Source organism: Notolepis coatsorum, assembly GCF_963971535.1.
Source record: "Notolepis coatsorum genome assembly, chromosome: 13".
Classification (NCBI taxonomy): Eukaryota; Metazoa; Chordata; class Actinopteri; order Aulopiformes; family Paralepididae; genus Notolepis; species Notolepis coatsorum.
The window spans coordinates 128,090,187-128,108,216 of NC_140177.1; the positions used below are offsets into that span (position 1 = coordinate 128,090,187).

General features: G+C 48.2%; 1 protein-coding gene across 3 annotated transcripts in view; it reads left to right on the forward strand.

Moving 5' to 3' along the window:
* ranbp9 (RAN binding protein 9) overlaps positions 1-18,030 on the forward strand; it is a 128,493-nt gene that overhangs the window by 98,567 nt on the left and 11,896 nt on the right. For all 3 annotated transcript variants that reach the window (XR_014620441.1, XR_014620442.1, XM_084328032.1), the window contains exons 9-12: positions 5,013-5,170; positions 8,421-8,571; positions 9,358-9,476; positions 10,207-10,358. Coding sequence is in view for 1 of the 3 variants with exons in the window: in XM_084328032.1 (XP_084184158.1) it covers positions 5,013-5,170; positions 8,421-8,571; positions 9,358-9,476; positions 10,207-10,358 (580 nt within the window). In the remaining 2 variants the exon portion in view is untranslated. The remainder of the gene's footprint in view (positions 1-5,012; positions 5,171-8,420; positions 8,572-9,357; positions 9,477-10,206; positions 10,359-18,030) is intronic.

The following is an 18,030-nucleotide window of genomic DNA, read 5'->3' on the forward strand; positions in this document are numbered from 1 at the left end:
CCACACATACACACACTCTGTGACGGAGCGGCTCCGAGCGGCAGCACACATACACACACTCTGTGACGGAGCGGCTCCGAGCGGCAGCACACATACACACACTCTGTGACGGAGCGGCTCCGAGCGGCACGCACACATACACACATACACACATACACACATACACACATACACACATACACACATACACACACCAAACATTCATCATTGGACTCCGAGCAGCACGCACACATACACACACCAAACATTCATCATTGGACTCAAATCAGATTGGAGACTGGATCAGATTGGACTGAGAACTGCAACCCCCCCCCCCCCCCCCCCCCCCCATCATTAATTTCATATTATCATATACCTTCATATACATTATTAAACATACATACATTCACTCATTATCATATACACCTTCATATACATTATCATACATACATACATTCATCTTACCATACATACGTGCATTCACTCATCATATATACATTCATATGTATAATCAAACATGCATACATATTCATTAATCTTATCATACATGCATTCATACATATTACCATGCATTCATATATACATTCATACATATATTTATTTATTGGGTTGTTGTTTAGTCTTGTTAATTAATTATGCGTGCCACCTGTGGAGGGGGAGGAGGCCAGGTGTTCATGAGGGCTGCGTGCCCAAGGAGGTTGGTTCTTGCCCTGCATCAGTTACACTGAAGGTGACTGAGGGAAGCGCTGTGAGTGTTTGTTAGTCTGTTTGTCTGTGTCGGTGCTTCACCAGATAACGGTTGCAAAATGAGTAACTAGGTAAGTGCCGTGAAGTAAGTGTCGTCTATCAATATGACGTTATTGTGGAGCGCATCTGATGGACCAGGTAGTACTTTTGTTATTTTGTTGGTTTGCTTATGTCACTTGTTTTGAAATGTCACCTCTGCACCTTGGAGGCTGGGCAATAAAACAACACCATCATATTTTATTCCGACTACGCCCTCATTTGTGTGAGTTTGGAGGGGAGAGAAAAAGGACCCCGTCACATACTCGTTCATTAAATCTGATGGATCAATAAGGGATGTGTAGTGGTTACGTCATTGCTGTTTCCGGCCGGTCCACCTCGCTTGAAATTGCAACGTATTTGCCCATTTCTAAATCGTCTAGTTTAAAACAAATAAAGCATGAACATTTGCATGGTGTACCTTTCTGTGTGTATTCATCCACAATCTATAGCTCAACATGAAAATATTCGCAATTAATCGTAAAATAATTATGTCGAATTTTATTTCAACCAAAAATGCTTAACACTTTGGATGCCAACGACGCTATAAGTCGTTAGTTCATGCCGCCAGTTGAGTGCCGCCAACGACATATAGCGTTTGTTTGTCATATTATTTTTTATTGCCGATTTTATTCCTCATTTAACTTTTCCGTCAAGCCAACGAAGAGACCCAAGTTGATCGCCGGCCCGGAAAACGCGTGGAATATATATTTACAGTACCCAACGCTGAATCAATAAACGCGATCGATATTTGGAATGGCGATCAGGAATTGGAATAATCTTTTTGGATAACTTAATCTGATCTGAGGTAAGGAATCTATTTTACCAGTTTTGGGGTAATCAGAGTTTTTTTCACAGATATCAACGTGTCCCATATGTGTGTGTCTGTGTGTGCGCGCTGATCAGGAAATGAGAGAATCGATATTTCAGCCCGCTTCTATAGCGTGCATAAGTACACATAGACTATCGATAATCTAGCGTTTATTTGAAAAATTACAACGTTTTTGTGTATGCCAGAATATTCCAGTAAATGCCGTTTATCACGGAATCTATATATTTTCCTGAAAAACTAGGGCTTTTCAAAATTCTATAAAACTGAAATGAACCGATTATATAAAAAAAATAAAAATTAAATCCTTTTCGACAATGTTGACTGCAAACAAGTCATTGATAAACGACGGGCAGATTAGACACATAGCCATAATTTAAGAAAGAGATTATGCGTTCACAACGCTATCATTGAAGTGGGTGGTGGCATTTTACCATGTTCACCAGTGGTAATCAAAGTGTTAATGTTAGTGATGGAAGGCAACTAATTTTGTGCAAAAATGGAAAGCTTTCCAATGTTCATGAGGCAGAATTGTTACAATAGCCGATAATCCATTTTCCCAATGATAAATCCCTAAACAGGTGGACCTCGCGGGCGGTCCAAAGTGACGTCAGACTACACCTCCCAATTGCTGCGTCAGCGTCTGGGCGTCGGCTCAACATTAACATCAACAGAGGCCATGTGTTTATTTATGTGCGTCGTTCGAAATTCTGAGGACCAACGAAAGCACTAGTCTTGATTTGCATGCAAATTTAACTCTGCCCCCATGCAATGACAAAAGTCACACTGAAACAGCCTTTTTTAAACAAAGAAATTATATAAAACTCTTAGCTTTTATAGTAAATACGTTCTTAAACATTCAAACTGTGATAATGTAAAAAAAAATTAACTAAAGGAAAAGAAAAAAGAATCTGGTGATTTGCGCTATCACTCCCGACATGTGGTCACGAGCGCTGGTCGCGATCACATAGCTTTGCGGTGCACAATTCTCACTGTTTAATTTATCTCTATGATGGACAAAACTAAATCTGCAATGCGCCCAAACAGCAGACTTAACACATTCTGCGCTATAAACGAGTTAACTCGTTATTGGCCGCCATGCGTTGAGCTCCAGAAACGAGTTAACTCGTTTTTGGGATTGTTATTTCGTTTATTTGCTATATCTATTCATAATTCATAGCTGCAACATCTGGTATCTCCTTCAGAGCCTGTCTGAGCTGGCAGACGGTCAACACCCCCCTCTACTGCCAGGCGGCGCTATTGCATCTCATTCAAAATGGGATGGTGTTTTTATTTTTTTATTTGACCAGGTAGTCACTTGAGATCAAAGATCTCTTTTTCGAGCAAGACCTGAATACCTGTTTTAGGAGGCGATCTGAGCCGCCCCTCATTGTGAAACGGTCGGTAGTGTGGTGCGGACCTCCACAAGCATTATTTGGAATTGCGATCAGATATTTGGATTATCTCTTTTGCATTACATCAGATACAAGGTAAGAACATCATATATGAATTTGATCGTTGATCTGACATTTGTTTCTACCCCGATCACAGCTATCTGTGTGGACAGTGTATGGCTGTTTACCATTGGGTAGGGAGGGGGGGCGAGCCCCTTGCTACGACGGTCATTTCATGTATGGACGAGGAGACATAATAGTGATAATCTAGGGTTGATTTCAGGATGATTAGATAATCAGCCGAAAAATTACAACGTGGTGACTGGATTACAGTAAAATGCATTTTTCTCGCCTTTTTCCTGGAATTACTGAAAAACACCCAAACCATACTCCATTTAAAACGGAGATGTACGGATGAAAAAACAATCCGTCTCGGGCATGTTGACTAGAAGCAACTCACTGAGACCCGACAGCGTTATTAGACCCATAGATATAATATAAGATATATTTTAAGCACTCACAAATGTCAGTCTAAAACTATATCCATTGAATAAAGACCTGGCGATGAATGGGGTATCAGCGCCCCCTGCTGCTGGCGGTCAATGTGTTAAACAATGGTGGAAAATATCATGCGATATAGCTGACAATGATGGTAACATTTAGCTAATAATCACATGTGTGCCAAAACCGTGATCACAGATCAATTACGATCTGTTACCATGGCCGTGACCAGGGTTTAGAGGTCCCGATTTCTTTCTCGTCATCGAGCGCAGCATATTCACTTTAGGAAGAGCAAGATTCATACCAAAATGACACATACAAACACAATCCTGCTATACACAACCCTGCTACACAAACTATCTATAATTAAATACATACAGATAGACCTGTTGGCAAAATGTATTTAATTAAATCATGTAAGGTGTCACAATACCATTCTTTGATTATTGTGTGTACTTATTATGTTTTGCACAGTTTCAAACGTTAATAAACGGTTGTGTAACGGTTCTCATCTAGCCAGAGATAGAAGAGCGACTCAGAACTGCTTTTCACCATTTATTTCTGCAGAAGACTCATAAAACAACACGGTTGTAGTCTTCTGGTCACTGCACATCTTGTATACCCTCAGCAGAGAGATACAATACTGCTCTTTTCTTTTGTAATGCCTCAATAACATTTACTTTATGAAACCGTGTACTAAACGGTGATCATATAGCTTGTGACACAGTATACAAGCTACAGTCTAAACATGTGTATGGCTGAAAACTTTATTGTGTCAAAATGACACAATTAAACTCTTACACTAAACTTACATAACACTAAACATAGCAGGAAATGCCATAGTGCATATAGAGTTACCAGATAAATTAATTAACATTTACAATATGCATGGAGCCACATACCTGGAGAAGACGCATAAAACAATACAGTTGTAGTCTTCTGGTCACTGCATATCTTGTGTACCTACTGTACAGCATAAAATAATACATTTGATTTTCTTTCCCAAAATAACTAGCTCCACGAGAGCAACGTGACAACAATAAAATGGCGCCATACCGCACTTTTGAAGTTCTATCATTGCCAAATTTAACGTACCTATAAAACTAGTACTAGTGGTCAAATTAACACAATTATTAACTTTACTTTCTTTTCCAGCGTGTACTGTGTTCTCATGTCCTTTCTCTCGCTTGAAACCAGCCGCGTCACCACAGGAAACTCGACTGTGATTGGAACGTTTATCTGGCTTGTGGAATGTGGGACTTGTAGTTTTTGAACGATTAGCAGCGGAGCAAAAAAAGCACTACTGAGGTTGTAACCTTCACGCGCACACTGCAAGTAAATTTTTTTTCCGGTTCACACACATATTTTTAGGGGCAAATGCAAGTGAAATGCTTGCACTGTAGAGCCCTGGGTAGTGAAAGGGTTAACCTTCTGTAGTGTGGTTGTGAAAGGGTTAACACGTTGTCGTGTGGTAGTGAAAGTTGTCGCAGTGAAAGGGTTCATGAAACATGCTTCCCTCCCTCCAGGGTCAGACAGTTCATAGAGATGGTGAACGGGACGGACAGCGAGGTGCGGTGCCTGGGCGGCCGGAGCCCCAAGTCCCAGGACAGCTATCCAGGCTCCCCTCGACCCTTCAGCAGCCCCAGCCACAACAAGGCCAGCGGGCCCCCAGCCTATCTCACAGGTACACCTGCTTGGTCTGCAGTCAGTAGGAATTAAGATTAAACTAGTCTTTATTCATTGCACACATTGCCACATAGTCATACAGCGGCACACGCATGCAATGGGCGACACACATAGGAAACAACCACTTTTTGCCGATGACATCTACACCAGTCCAGCTTGGTCTGCAGTCAGTAGGAATTACAGCTACACCAGTCCAGCTTGGTCTGCAGTCAGTAGGAATCACAGCTACACCAGTCTTGCTTGGTCTGCAGTCAGTAGGAATCACAGCTACACCAGTCCTGCTTGGTCTGCAGTCAGTAAAAACAACACAAGCAGTGTAAACAAATAGGTCAATATAATTTACTATCTAACTAACTGAAAAATATATTCACAGTATTCACAGTGTCACATAAGGTGCAGTATGCATAAGGTAGTGTAATTGTCCTCCTTGGGTTCCTATTAGTCCTAGGTCAATTTACTATCTACTGAAATATACATTATTCACAGTATCACAGTATCCACATAAGGTGCAGTATGCTTAAGGTAGTGTTATTGTCCTCCTTGGGTTCCTATTAGTCCTAGGTCAATTTACTATCTACTGAAATATACATTATTCACAGTATCACAGTATCCACATAAGGTGCAGTATGCTTACGGTAGTGTTATTGTCCTCCTTGGGTTCCTATTAGTCCTAGGTCAATGTCTGGCAGCAGTCGCTGCCCCCTGTTGTGGAGCCTGGAGGCCGCTAGTCCCTGCCCACTGTTGTGGAGCTTGATGGCCGCTGGTATGAAGGACTGTCCGAGGCAGTTAGTTGAGTGTCCGGGGGGGGGGGGGGGGGGTTTATGAGTCTGTGGCTCGGGTAGGGGTTCTCCATGATGGCAGCCAGCTTCCTTCTCATCCCCCTCTCTGCCATCACCTCTAGTCTAGGTAGCTCGACTCCCACCACGGAGCTAGCCTTCCTCACCAGCTTGTTGAGCTTGTTGGTGTCCCTTGAGTTGATGTAGCCTCCCCAGCATGCCACAGCATAGAAGAGGACGCTGGCCACTACAGACTGGTAAAAATGACTGCAGCAGTCTATTGCACACGTTGAAGGACCTGAGTCTCCTCAGGAAGAACAGCCTGCTCTGTCCCTTCCTGTAGAGGGCCTCTGTGTTATCCGACCAGTCCAGTTTATTGTTCAGGTGTACCCCAACGAACTTATGAGTTCACAGCTACACCAGTCCTGCTGGGTCTCAGTCCGTATGAATCACAGCTACACCAGTCCTGCTTGATCTGCAGTCAGTAGGAATTGCTCCCAATTATTTTTTCTCTGCCAGTACTGGCTTAACACAATGAGTGCCACGCCCCTTCCGGGAAGTGCATCTGGCCTTGCCGTCCATTAACCCCATGTAAACGTGCACCTTGTTTGTAGAGCAAAACCTATATTTTATATTATAGCTATGGGTCTAATAATGCCGTAGATTGTCAGTGAGTTGCTTCCAGTTAGGGCTGCAATGATTAGTTGACATAATCGACGATGTCTATCATAAAAACTCGTCTGCGCCGAATTTTTGCGTCGATGCGTTGTGAATTAATTTTTTTTTTTTAATGATTATAATTTTTTTTTGCACTACCTATCTTTGTGAAAGTGGCTTCTCAGCTCTGGTCCAGCTGAAGACAAAGCAGAGGAACAGATTGGACATTGAGCATGACCTCAGAGTTGCTTTGTCTACCATCACCCCAGACTTTGTGACTCTTGTCAGGAGCAAACAACATCCCCAGTTATCCCATTAGTTCCCTGGGATGTTAAGCTAAGAAGTTTGCTAAGAAGGATATATATTTATTATTATTATTTTATTTCATTGTGTTTTTAGCCCTAGTTGCACTTTTGTTGCAACCCCAGTTATCCCATTAGTTCCCCCAAACTTACTGTCGGTCTGTTATGTTAAGCTAAGAAGTCTGCTAAGAGCCAAGGAGCCGCGCCCACAGGAAGCAGAGATGGAGGGTGTGACAGAAATAATCGTTAGATTAGTCGACTACCAAAATAATTGTTAGTTGCAGCCCTACTTCCAGTCAACGTGAAAAAAACTGATAATTTTTTCATCCGTACATTTCCGTTTTATACCGTTTTGAATATGAATATAGTTTGGGTGCTTTGAGTAATTCCAGGAAAAAGACGCGAAAACAGCGTTTTTGTGTAATTCAATAAACACGTTGTCATTTTTCGCCTGATCATCGAATCTTCCTGAAATCAACGCTAGATTATCATTATGTCTCCTCGTGCATACATGAAATGGGCCCTGGAGCGCAGCGCTCCCCCCCCCCCCCCCCCCCCCCCTCCTGCACCCAACGGTAAACAGCCACACACAGCACACACAGACAGCTTCAATCACGGTAGAAAGAAATGTCCTTACCTGGTCTCTGATGTAATGCAAAAAAAAGTATCCAATTATTTGATCGCCATTCCAGTTATCCACAGTGATCCTGTCTATCCGACGTTATTGGGCATTGCACATGAACGGGCGGGCGGGGTCAGTTGTCCAAGCCATCCCTACAAGCGCGTGTTTTGCCGCCCCCACGCCGCAGCTCCGTAGAGAAAAGAAACTACACCGTTTCTAATGGGAGTGCAATAGCTGCCAAAGGCGTTAGAGGGCGGTATAAGACCGTCTGCGAGCTCAGACACATTAAGAACAGTATGCACAAGGTGCCCCGCTGAATTATTAATGGCAATAGCGAATAAAAGAAATACCGTGAGAAAAACGTAGATCTACGTTTCCGGCACTCAACCGTCGGGCGACAGAAACGTAGTTCTACGTTAACTGCACCCAAAGAGCACTAGGGATGAAATGGTTACCGGTTTTAATGATGACCCACGGTATAGTGATGGTTAGTATTAATACTGTTAAATATTGAATTATTATTAAATCCTTGTTTGATTACTGCCCTTTGAAAAACACACAGTAAATACTGTCTAGACTGTTCAGCGTCAATCGAAGACATTAGCAACAGTCTTGCAGACACACACAGGCAGATAAATATAGACGATAAAACTACAGTAAAGATAAAAATAAGCAGTAATCAAAGGTGCAGATGAGGGTCTGTATGTATTCTATCTAAGATCTATCATCCTTCAGGTCAACATAAATCATAAATCAACATTGGTATTCACATAATATCCATATAAATTGTATTCACATGATATTCATAAATCTGAATGACTCAACATTGGTAGAAAGGTTCCATTTTGGGCATATCACTGAGTGTGAAGCATCACTGTCTGTGTCTCCAAGGGTATGACAGCAACTGCTGTAATGGTGTGTCATCCAGCAAGAGCCACAGCAGCACCTCCCCTCACAGTCACAAGCCCTGCCCCCCCGGCCCCGCCCTCCCAGCCACTGATGCCAGCCTTAACAGCAGCCGCAGCCAACCGGCCAACACCAGGTACTTAAACACCTCATAAGACTGTGTACAATAATAGACCTGGGGAGTCACATGATGGTCCTAAGACCTGCCTGGTTAATAATAGACCTGGTCCTAAGACCTGTCTGGTTAATAATAGACCTGGTCCTAAGACCTGCCTGGTTAATAATAGACCTGGTCCTAAGACCTGCCTGGTTAATAATAAACCTGGTCCTAAGACCTGCCTGGTTAATAATAGACCTGGTCCTAAGACCTGCCTGGTTAATAATAGACCTGGTCCTAAGACCTGCCTGGTTAATAATAGACCTGGTCCTAAGACCTGCCTGGTTAATAATAGACCTGGTCCTAAGACCTGCCTGGTTAATAATGGACCTGGGGAGTCACATGATGGTCCTAAGACCTGTCTGGTTAATAATAGACCTGGGGAGTCACATGATGGTCCTAAGACCTGTCTGGTTAATAATAGACCTGGTCCTAAGACCTGCCTGGTTAATAATAGACCTGGTCCTAAGACCTGCCTGGTTAATAATGGACCTGGGGAGTCACATGATGGTCCTAAGACCTGTCTGGTTAATAATAGACCTGGGGAGTCACATGATGGTCCTAAGACCTGTCTGGTTAATAATAGACCTGGTCCTAAGACCTGCCTGGTTAATAAGTCAATGTAAAATTCATTTGTTGTCCATTTTACCCCTTTTGTCATCCGTTTATAACCAAAAACCACTATTTAGCATAACTCCACCTGAGGATATTGTAGCTTAATTATAGGATCATGTAGACGCTCAATGTGTTTTCCTGTTATTTCAGTAACGAGGTGGATATGGAGGTGGATCACTTCACCAACGGAGTAACAGAATCTTCCAACGGTTTCCTCAACGGCAGTGTGAAACACAGCGCCGGGCCTGAGGACTGCGAGGCGGAGATGGGTGAGTCCTTCCTTCTCACGACGACGGCAAAAGGTGACATTTAATAATAATTAGGACTAATTGAGGACTGCATACTTTTTTTGCAAACCAAAACAACATACTTTATACTTATAGCACATGCATGAGCCTGGTCCCTTTTGAATGATGACATTCTGAAGTTTGATTCCAGAACGAAGATTCACTTTTCACACATCATATCGGAACCTCACGTTCCAATAGGCTTCTTGAATTTCTGTAATCTGTTACAAAACATGATAAAGGTCATAGTATGCACCCAGCGGATAGTGGGATATAAAAGTAAAAATAAGTAAAATATAAAATCAGTTTTTCACATGAGGATCTAACATCCCAACAGGCCACTTTGTTTATGGTTTGATTCAGTTTTAGTAGAATAGAAAAGACATGAATGATGAAATGAGCACATAAAGTGCAGACATACTATAAAATCTGAGTTTTGTTTTTACAGTGCAATAAAATTGTTCTGGATTACTGTTTTAACAGTTCAAATTCGTCTTTACCTTCCGTTTCGTATCCACAGTTTAAAACTTGACACTGACTTCCCTCTTTAACCCTTTCACTACCAAAAGGTTAACCCTGTCACTGCGACAATACAGAAGGTTAACCCTTTCACTGCCACACGACAAAGAGTTAAACATAAACTTGGGGCACATCTTGGTCATGGAATAGTCATGGTAATTCATGGCTCTTTTTGCCATGTGATCGGCCACAGAGGTGGAGTCAGCCCAGTCCAAGAGGCAGCTGTGTGGAGGGAGCCAGGCGGCCATCGAGCGGATGATCCACTTCGGCCGGGAGCTCCAGAGCATGAGCGAGCAACTCCGCCGCGAGTGTGGCAAGAACTCTGCCAACAAGAAGATGCTGAAGGTAACTACCCACTGCACCACTAGACCCAGGGTGGGGAAGACACCACCACTAGACACAGGGTGGGGAAGACACTAGACCCACTGTATCACTAGACCCAGGGCGGGGAAGATACTAGACCCAGGGCGGGGAAGACACTAGAGACCGGGTGGGGAAGACACTAGAGCAGCGTTTCCGTTAGCCGGTAATTACCGGTATTTGACCGGCAAAATCTGTTGAAGTCCGACATATTTAATCTCTCCGGTCTTAATGTCCGGTGAAAATAATTCCCTGAGTATAAGCACAATTTGATTATTTGAATTGTATTAAAATAGGCTAAAATTAAATAGCCTATGCGATGAACGAAACGATCATTACATTTGTTTCCTCGTTGCTTCTAATAATGACAACGACGTTGTCAGCGAGAGCTTAGTGCTGGGTGTGCGAACTTTTGTGAAGCTGCAGAGCCGGAGCAGCAGCAGCACAATGCAGTATTCCAGCAGTACTCCAATTCAGCCATTTTCAGCCAATGTTGGGTGGGGGGTGCTGCTGTGCGGTTCCCAGAAAAGAGCCAATAACAGCTGAATCAGCTGCTCTGCAGCGCCATACTCTTTGCAAATAAGTCGTTGCGAGGTGGAGAGAGTCGTCACGCAAACCACGATAATGTTGCCGTCTCTCTGCTTTCTCAGTTCTTCGCTTGATATAATTAATACAAATGTCCAATATAACGGAATTCGTTAGCTCATAAAAATGTGATTATAACAGACTGCTGTTTAGTGTCGGACCGACTGCCCACATACGCGGTCTATTTTATTTCAAGTCAGCAGCAGCACGGAGTATCGAGGGACTTATTTTATTTGGAATATATTAATGACTTTATACGCAAAAGTAGCCTAGTTTTAAGTAATAATATTATAAATCTACATGCCTTGAGGATGACATTCTTTATATAGCCTGCCTATCAATTGTTTTAAAGCTCAATAAACTATGACCGGAATTAATCTCATTTGTCCGGTAGATTGAAATCTTGCAGGTCACGGAGACCGGCAACAATTTTTTCTAACGGAAACCCTGCACTAGAGACAGGGTGGGGAAGACACCACCACTAGACACAGGGTGGGGAAGACACTAGAGACAGGGTGGGGAAGACACTAGACACAGGGTGGGGAAGACACTAGAGACAGGGTGGGGAAGACACTAGAGACAGGGTGGGGAAGACACTAGAGACAGGGTGGGGAAGACACTAGAGACAGGGTGGGGAAGACACTAGAGACAGGGTGGGGAAGACACCACCACTAGACCCAGGGCGGGGAAGACACTAGACACAGGGTGGGGAAGACACTAGAGACAGGGTGGGGAAGACACCACCACTAGACACAGGATGGGGAAGACACTAGACACACTGTACCACTAGACCCAGGGTGGGGAAGACACTAGAGACAGGGTGGGGAAGTCACCACCACTAGACCCAGGGTGGGGAAGACACTAGAGACAGGGTGGGGAAGACACCACCACTAGACCCAGGGTGGGGAAGACACTAGAGACAGGGTGGGGAAGACACTAGAGACAGGGTGGGGAAGACACCACCACTAGACACAGGATGGGGAAGACACTAGAGACAGGGTGGGGAAGACACCACCACTAGACACAGGATGGGGAAGACACTAGAGACAGGGTGGGGAAGACACCACCACTAGACACAGGATGGGGAAGACACTAGACCCACTGTACCACTAGACCCAGGGTGGGGAAGACACTAGAGACAGGGTGGGGAAGACACTAGAGACAGGGTGGGGAAGTCACCACCACTAGACCCAGGGTGGGGAAGACACTAGAGACAGGGTGGGGAAGTCACCACCACTAGACCCAGGGTGGGGAAGACACTAGAGACAGGGTGGGGAAGACACTAGAGACAGGGTGGGGAATACACCACCACTAGAGACAGGGTGGGGAAGACACCACCACTAGAGACAGGGTGGGGAAGACACTAGAGACAGGGTGGGGAAGACACCACCACTAGAGACAGGGTGGGGAAGACACCACCACTAGAGACAGGGTGGGGAAGACACTAGAGACGGGGTGGGGAAGACACCACCACTAGAGACATGGTGGGGAAGACACTAGAGACAGGGTGGGGAAGACACTAGACACAGGGTGGGGAAGACACCACCACTAGAGACAGGGTGGGGAAGACACTAGAGACGGGGTGGGGAAGACACTAGAGACAGGGTGGGGAAGACACCACCACTAGAGACAGGGTGGGGAAGACACTAGAGACAGGGTGGGGAAGACACTAGAGACAGGATGGGGAAGACACCACCACTAGAGACAGGGTGGGGAAGACACTAGAGACAGGGTGGGGAAGACACCACCACTAGAGACAGGATGGGGAAGACACTAGAGACAGGGTGGGGAAGACACTAGAGACAGGGTGGGGAAGACACCGCCACTAGAGACAGGGTGGGGAAGACACTAGAGACGGGGTGGGGAAGACACTAGAGACAGGGTGGGGAAGACACCACCACTAAACCCAGGGTGGGGAAGACACGAGACAGGGTGGGGAAGACACTAGAGACAGGGTGGGGAAGACACCACCACTAGAGACGGGGTCGGGAAGACACTAGAGACAGGGTGGGGAAGACACTAGAGACAGGGTGGGGAAGACAACACCACTAGACCCAGGGCGGGGAAGACACTAGACCCACTGTACCACTAGACCCAGGGTGGGGAAGACACTAGAGACAGGGTGGGGAAGTCACCACCACTAAACCCAGGGTGGGGAAGACACTAGAGACAGGGTGGGGAAGACACTAGAGACAGGGTGGGGAAGACACTGGAGACAGGGTGGGGAAGACACCACCACTAAACCCAGGGTGGGGAAGACACTAGAGACAGGGTGGGGAAGACACTAGAGACAGGGTTGGGAAGACACCACCACTAGAGACAGGGTGGGGAAGACACTAGAGACAGGGTGGGGAAGACACCACCACTAGAGACAGGGTGGGGAAGACACTAGAGACAGGGTGGGGAAGACACCACCACTAGAGACAGGGTGGGGAAGACACTAGAGACAGGGCGGGGAAGACACTAGAGACAGGGTGGGGAAGACACTAGAGACAGGGTGGGGAAGACACCACCACTAGACACAGGATGGGGAAGACACTAGAGACAGGGTGGGGAAGACACCACCACTAGAGACAGGGTGGGGAAGACACTAGAGACAGGGTGGGGAAGACACCACCACTAGAGACAGGGTGGGGAAGACACTAGAGACAGGGTTGGGAAGACACCACCACTAGAGACAGGGTGGGGAAGACACTAGAGACAGGGTGGGGAAGACACCACCACTAGAGACAGGGTGGGGAAGACACTAGAGACAGGGTGGGGAAGACACCACCACTAGAGACAGGGCGGGGAAGACACTAGAGACAGGGCGGGGAAGACACTAGAGACAGGGTGGGGAAGACACTAGAGACAGGGTGGGGAAGACACCACCACTAGACCCAGGGCGGGGAAGACACTAGACCCACTGTACCACTAGACCCAGGGTGGGGAAGACACTAGAGACAGGGTGGGGAAGTCACCACCACTAGAGACAGGGTGGGGAAGACACTAGAGACAGGGTGGGGAAGACACTAGAGACAGGGTGGGGAAGACACCACCACTAGAGACAGGGTGGGGAAGACACTAGAGACAGGGTGGGGAAGACACCACCACTAGAGACAGGGTGGGGAAGACACTAGAGACAGGGTGGGGAAGACACTAGAGACATGGTGGGGAAGACACTAGAGACAGGGTGGGGAAGACACTAGAGACAGGGTGGGGAAGTCACCACCACTAAACCCAGGGTGGGGAAGACACTAGAGACAGGGTGGGGAAGACACTAGAGACAGGGTGGGGAAGACACTAGAGACAGGGTGGGGAAGACACCACCACTAGAGACGGGGTGGGGAAGACACTAGAGACAGGGTGGGGAAGACACCACCACTAGAGACAGGGTGGGGAAGACACTAGAGACAGGGTGGGGAAGACACCACCACTAGACCCAGGGTGGGGAAGACACTAGAGACAGGGTGGGGAAGTCACCACCACTAAACCCAGGGTGGGGAAGACACTAGAGACAGGGTGGGGAAGACACCACCACTAGAGACAGGGTGGGGAAGACACTAGAGACAGGGTGGGGAAGACACCACCACTAGAGACAGGGTGGGGAAGACACTAGAGACAGGGTGGGGAAGACACCACCACTAGAGACAGGGTGGGGAAGACACTAGAGACAGGGTGGGGAAGACACCACCACTAGAGACAGGGTGGGGAAGACACTAGAGACAGGGTGGGGAAGACACCACCACTAGAGACATGGTGGGGAAGACACTAGAGACAGGGTGGGGAAGACACCACCACTAGAGACAGGGTGGGGAAGACACCACCACTAGAGACAGGGTGGGGAAGACACTAGAGACAGGGTGGGGAAGACACTAGAGACAGGGTGGGGAAGACACCACCACTAGAGACAGGGTGGGGAAGACACTAGAGACTGGGTGAGGAAGACACTAGAGACAGGGTGGGGAAGACACCACCACTAGAGACAGGGTGGGGAAGACACTAGAGACAGGGTGGGGAAGACACTAGAGACAGGGTGGGGAAGACACCACCACTAGAGACAGGGTGGGGAAGACACTAGAGACGGGGTGGGGAAGACACTAGAGACAGGGTGGGGAAGACACCACCACTAGAGACAGGGTGGGGAAGACACTAGAGACAGGGTGGGGAAGACACCACCACTAGAGACAGGATGGGGAAGACACTAGAGACAGGGTGGGGAAGACACTAGAGACAGGGTGGGGAAGACACCACCACTAGAGACAGGGTGGGGAAGACACTAGAGACGGGGTGGGGAAGACACTAGAGACAGGGTGGGGAAGACACTAGAGACAAGGTGGGGATGTCACCACCACTAAACCCAGGGTGGGGAAGACACTAGAGACAGGGTGGGGAAGACACCAGAGACAGGGTGGGGAAGACACCACCAATAGAGACAGGGTGGGGAAGACACTAGAGACAGGGTGGGGAAGACACTAGAGACAGGGTGGGGAAGACACCACCACTAGACCCAGGGCGGGGAAGACACTAGACCCACTGTACCACTAGACCCAGGGTGGGGAAGACACTAGAGACAGGGTGGGGAAGACACTAGAGACAGGGTGGGGAAGTCACCACCACTAAACCCAGGGTGGGGAAGACACTAGAGACAGGGTGGGGAAGACACTAGAGACAGGGTGGGGAAGACACCACCACTAGAGACAGGGTGGGGAAGACACTAGAGACAGGGTGGGGAAGACACCACCACTAGAGACAGGGTGGGGAAGACACTAGAGACAGGGTGGGGAAGACACCACCACTAGACCCAGGGTGGGGAAGACACTAGAGACAGGGTGGGGAAGTCACCACTAGACCCAGGGCGGGGAAGACACTAGAGACAGGGTGGGGAAGACACTAGAGACAGGGTGGGGAAGACACCACCACTAGACACAGGGTGGGGAAGACACTAGACCCACTGTACCACTAGACCCAGGGTGGGGAAGACACTAGAGACAGGGTGGGGAAGACACCACCACTAGACCCAGGGCGGGGAAGACACTAGACACAGGGTGGGGAAGACACTAGAGACAGGGTGGGGAAGACACTAGACCCACTGTACCACTAGACCCAGGGTGGGGAAGACACTAGAGACAGGGTGGGGAAGACACCACCACTAGACCCAGGGTGGGGAAGACACTAGAGACAGGGTGGGGAGAGACACTAGAGACAGGGTGGGGAAGACACCACCACTAGAGACAGGGTGGGGAAGACACCACCACTAGAGACAGGGTGGGGAAGACACTAGAGACAGGGTGGGGAAGACACTAGAGACAGGGTGGGGAAGACACCACCACTAGAGACAGGGTGGGGAAGACACTAGAGACAGGGTGGGGAAGACACTAGAGACAGGGTGGGGAAGACACCACCACTAGAGACAGGGTGGGGAAGACACTAGAGACAGGATGGGGAAGACACTAGAGACAGGGTGGGGAAGACACTAGAGACAGGGTGGGGAAGACACCACCACTAGAGACAGGGTGGGGAAGACACTAGAGACAGGGTGGGGAAGACACCACCACTAGAGACAGGGTGGGGAAGACACTAGAGACAGGGTGGGGAAGACACTGGAGACAAGGTGGGGAAGACACCACCACTAAACCCAGGGTGGGGAAGACACTAGAGACAGGGTGGGGAAGACACTAGAGACAGGGTTGGGAAGACACCACCACTAGAGACAGGGTGGGGAAGACACTAGAGACAGGGTGGGGAAGACACCACCACTAGAGACAGGGTGGGGAAGACACTAGAGACAGGGCGGGGAAGACACTAGAGACAGGGTGGGGAAGACACTAGAGACAGGGTGGGGAAGTCACCACCACTAAACCCAGGGTGGGGAAGACACTAGAGACAGGGTGGGGAAGACACTAGAGACAGGGTGGGGAAGACTCTAGAGACAGGGTGGGGAAGACACTAGACACAGGGTGGGGAAGACACTAGAGACAGGGTGGGGAAGACACCACCACTAGAGACAGGGTGGGGAAGACACTAGAGACAGGGCGGGGAAGACACTAGAGACAGGGTGGGGATGTCACCACCACTAAACCCAGGGTGGGGAAGACACCACCACTAGAGACAGGGTGGGGAAGACACTAGAGACAGGGTGGGGAAGACACCACCACTAGAGACAGGGTGGGGAAGACACTAGAGACAGGGTGGGGAAGACACTAGAGACAGGGTGGGGAAGACACCACCACTAGAGACAGGGTGGGGAAGACACCACCACTAGAGACAGGGTGGGGAAGACACTAGAGACAGGGTGGGGAAGACACTAGAGACAGGGTGGGGAAGACACTAGAGACGGGGTGGGGAAGACACTAGAGACAGGGTGGGGAAGTCACCACCACTAAACCCAGGGTGGGGAAGACACTAGAGACAGGGTGGGGAATACACCACCACTAGAGACAGGGTGGGGAAGACACCACCACTAGAGACAGGGTGGGGAAGACACTAGAGACAGGGTGGGGAAGACACCACCACTAGAGACATGGTGGGGAAGACACTAGAGACAGGGTGGGGAAGACACCACCACTAGAGACAGGGTGGGGAAGACACTAGAGACAGGGCGGGGAAGACACTAGAGACAGGGTGGGGATGTCACCACCACTAAACCCAGGGTGGGGAAGACACCACCACTAGAGACAGGGTGGGGAAGACACTAGAGACAGGGTGGGGAAGACACCACCACTAGAGACAGGGTGGGGAAGACACTAGAGACAGGGTGGGGAAGACACTAGAGACAGGGTGGGGAAGACACTAGAGACAGGGTGGGGAAGACACTAGAGACAGGGTGGGGAAGACACCACCACTAGACCCAGGGTGGGGAAGACACTAGAGACAGGGTGGGGAAGACACCACCACTAGAGACAGGGTGGGGAAGACACTAGAGACAGGGTGGGGAAGACACTAGAGACTAGAGACAGGGTGGGGAAGACACTAGAGACAGGGTGGGGAAGACACTAGAGACAGGGTGGGGAAGTCACCACTAGACCCAGGGCGGGGAAGACACTAGAGACAGGGTGGGGAAGACACTAGAGACAGGGTGGGGAAGACACTA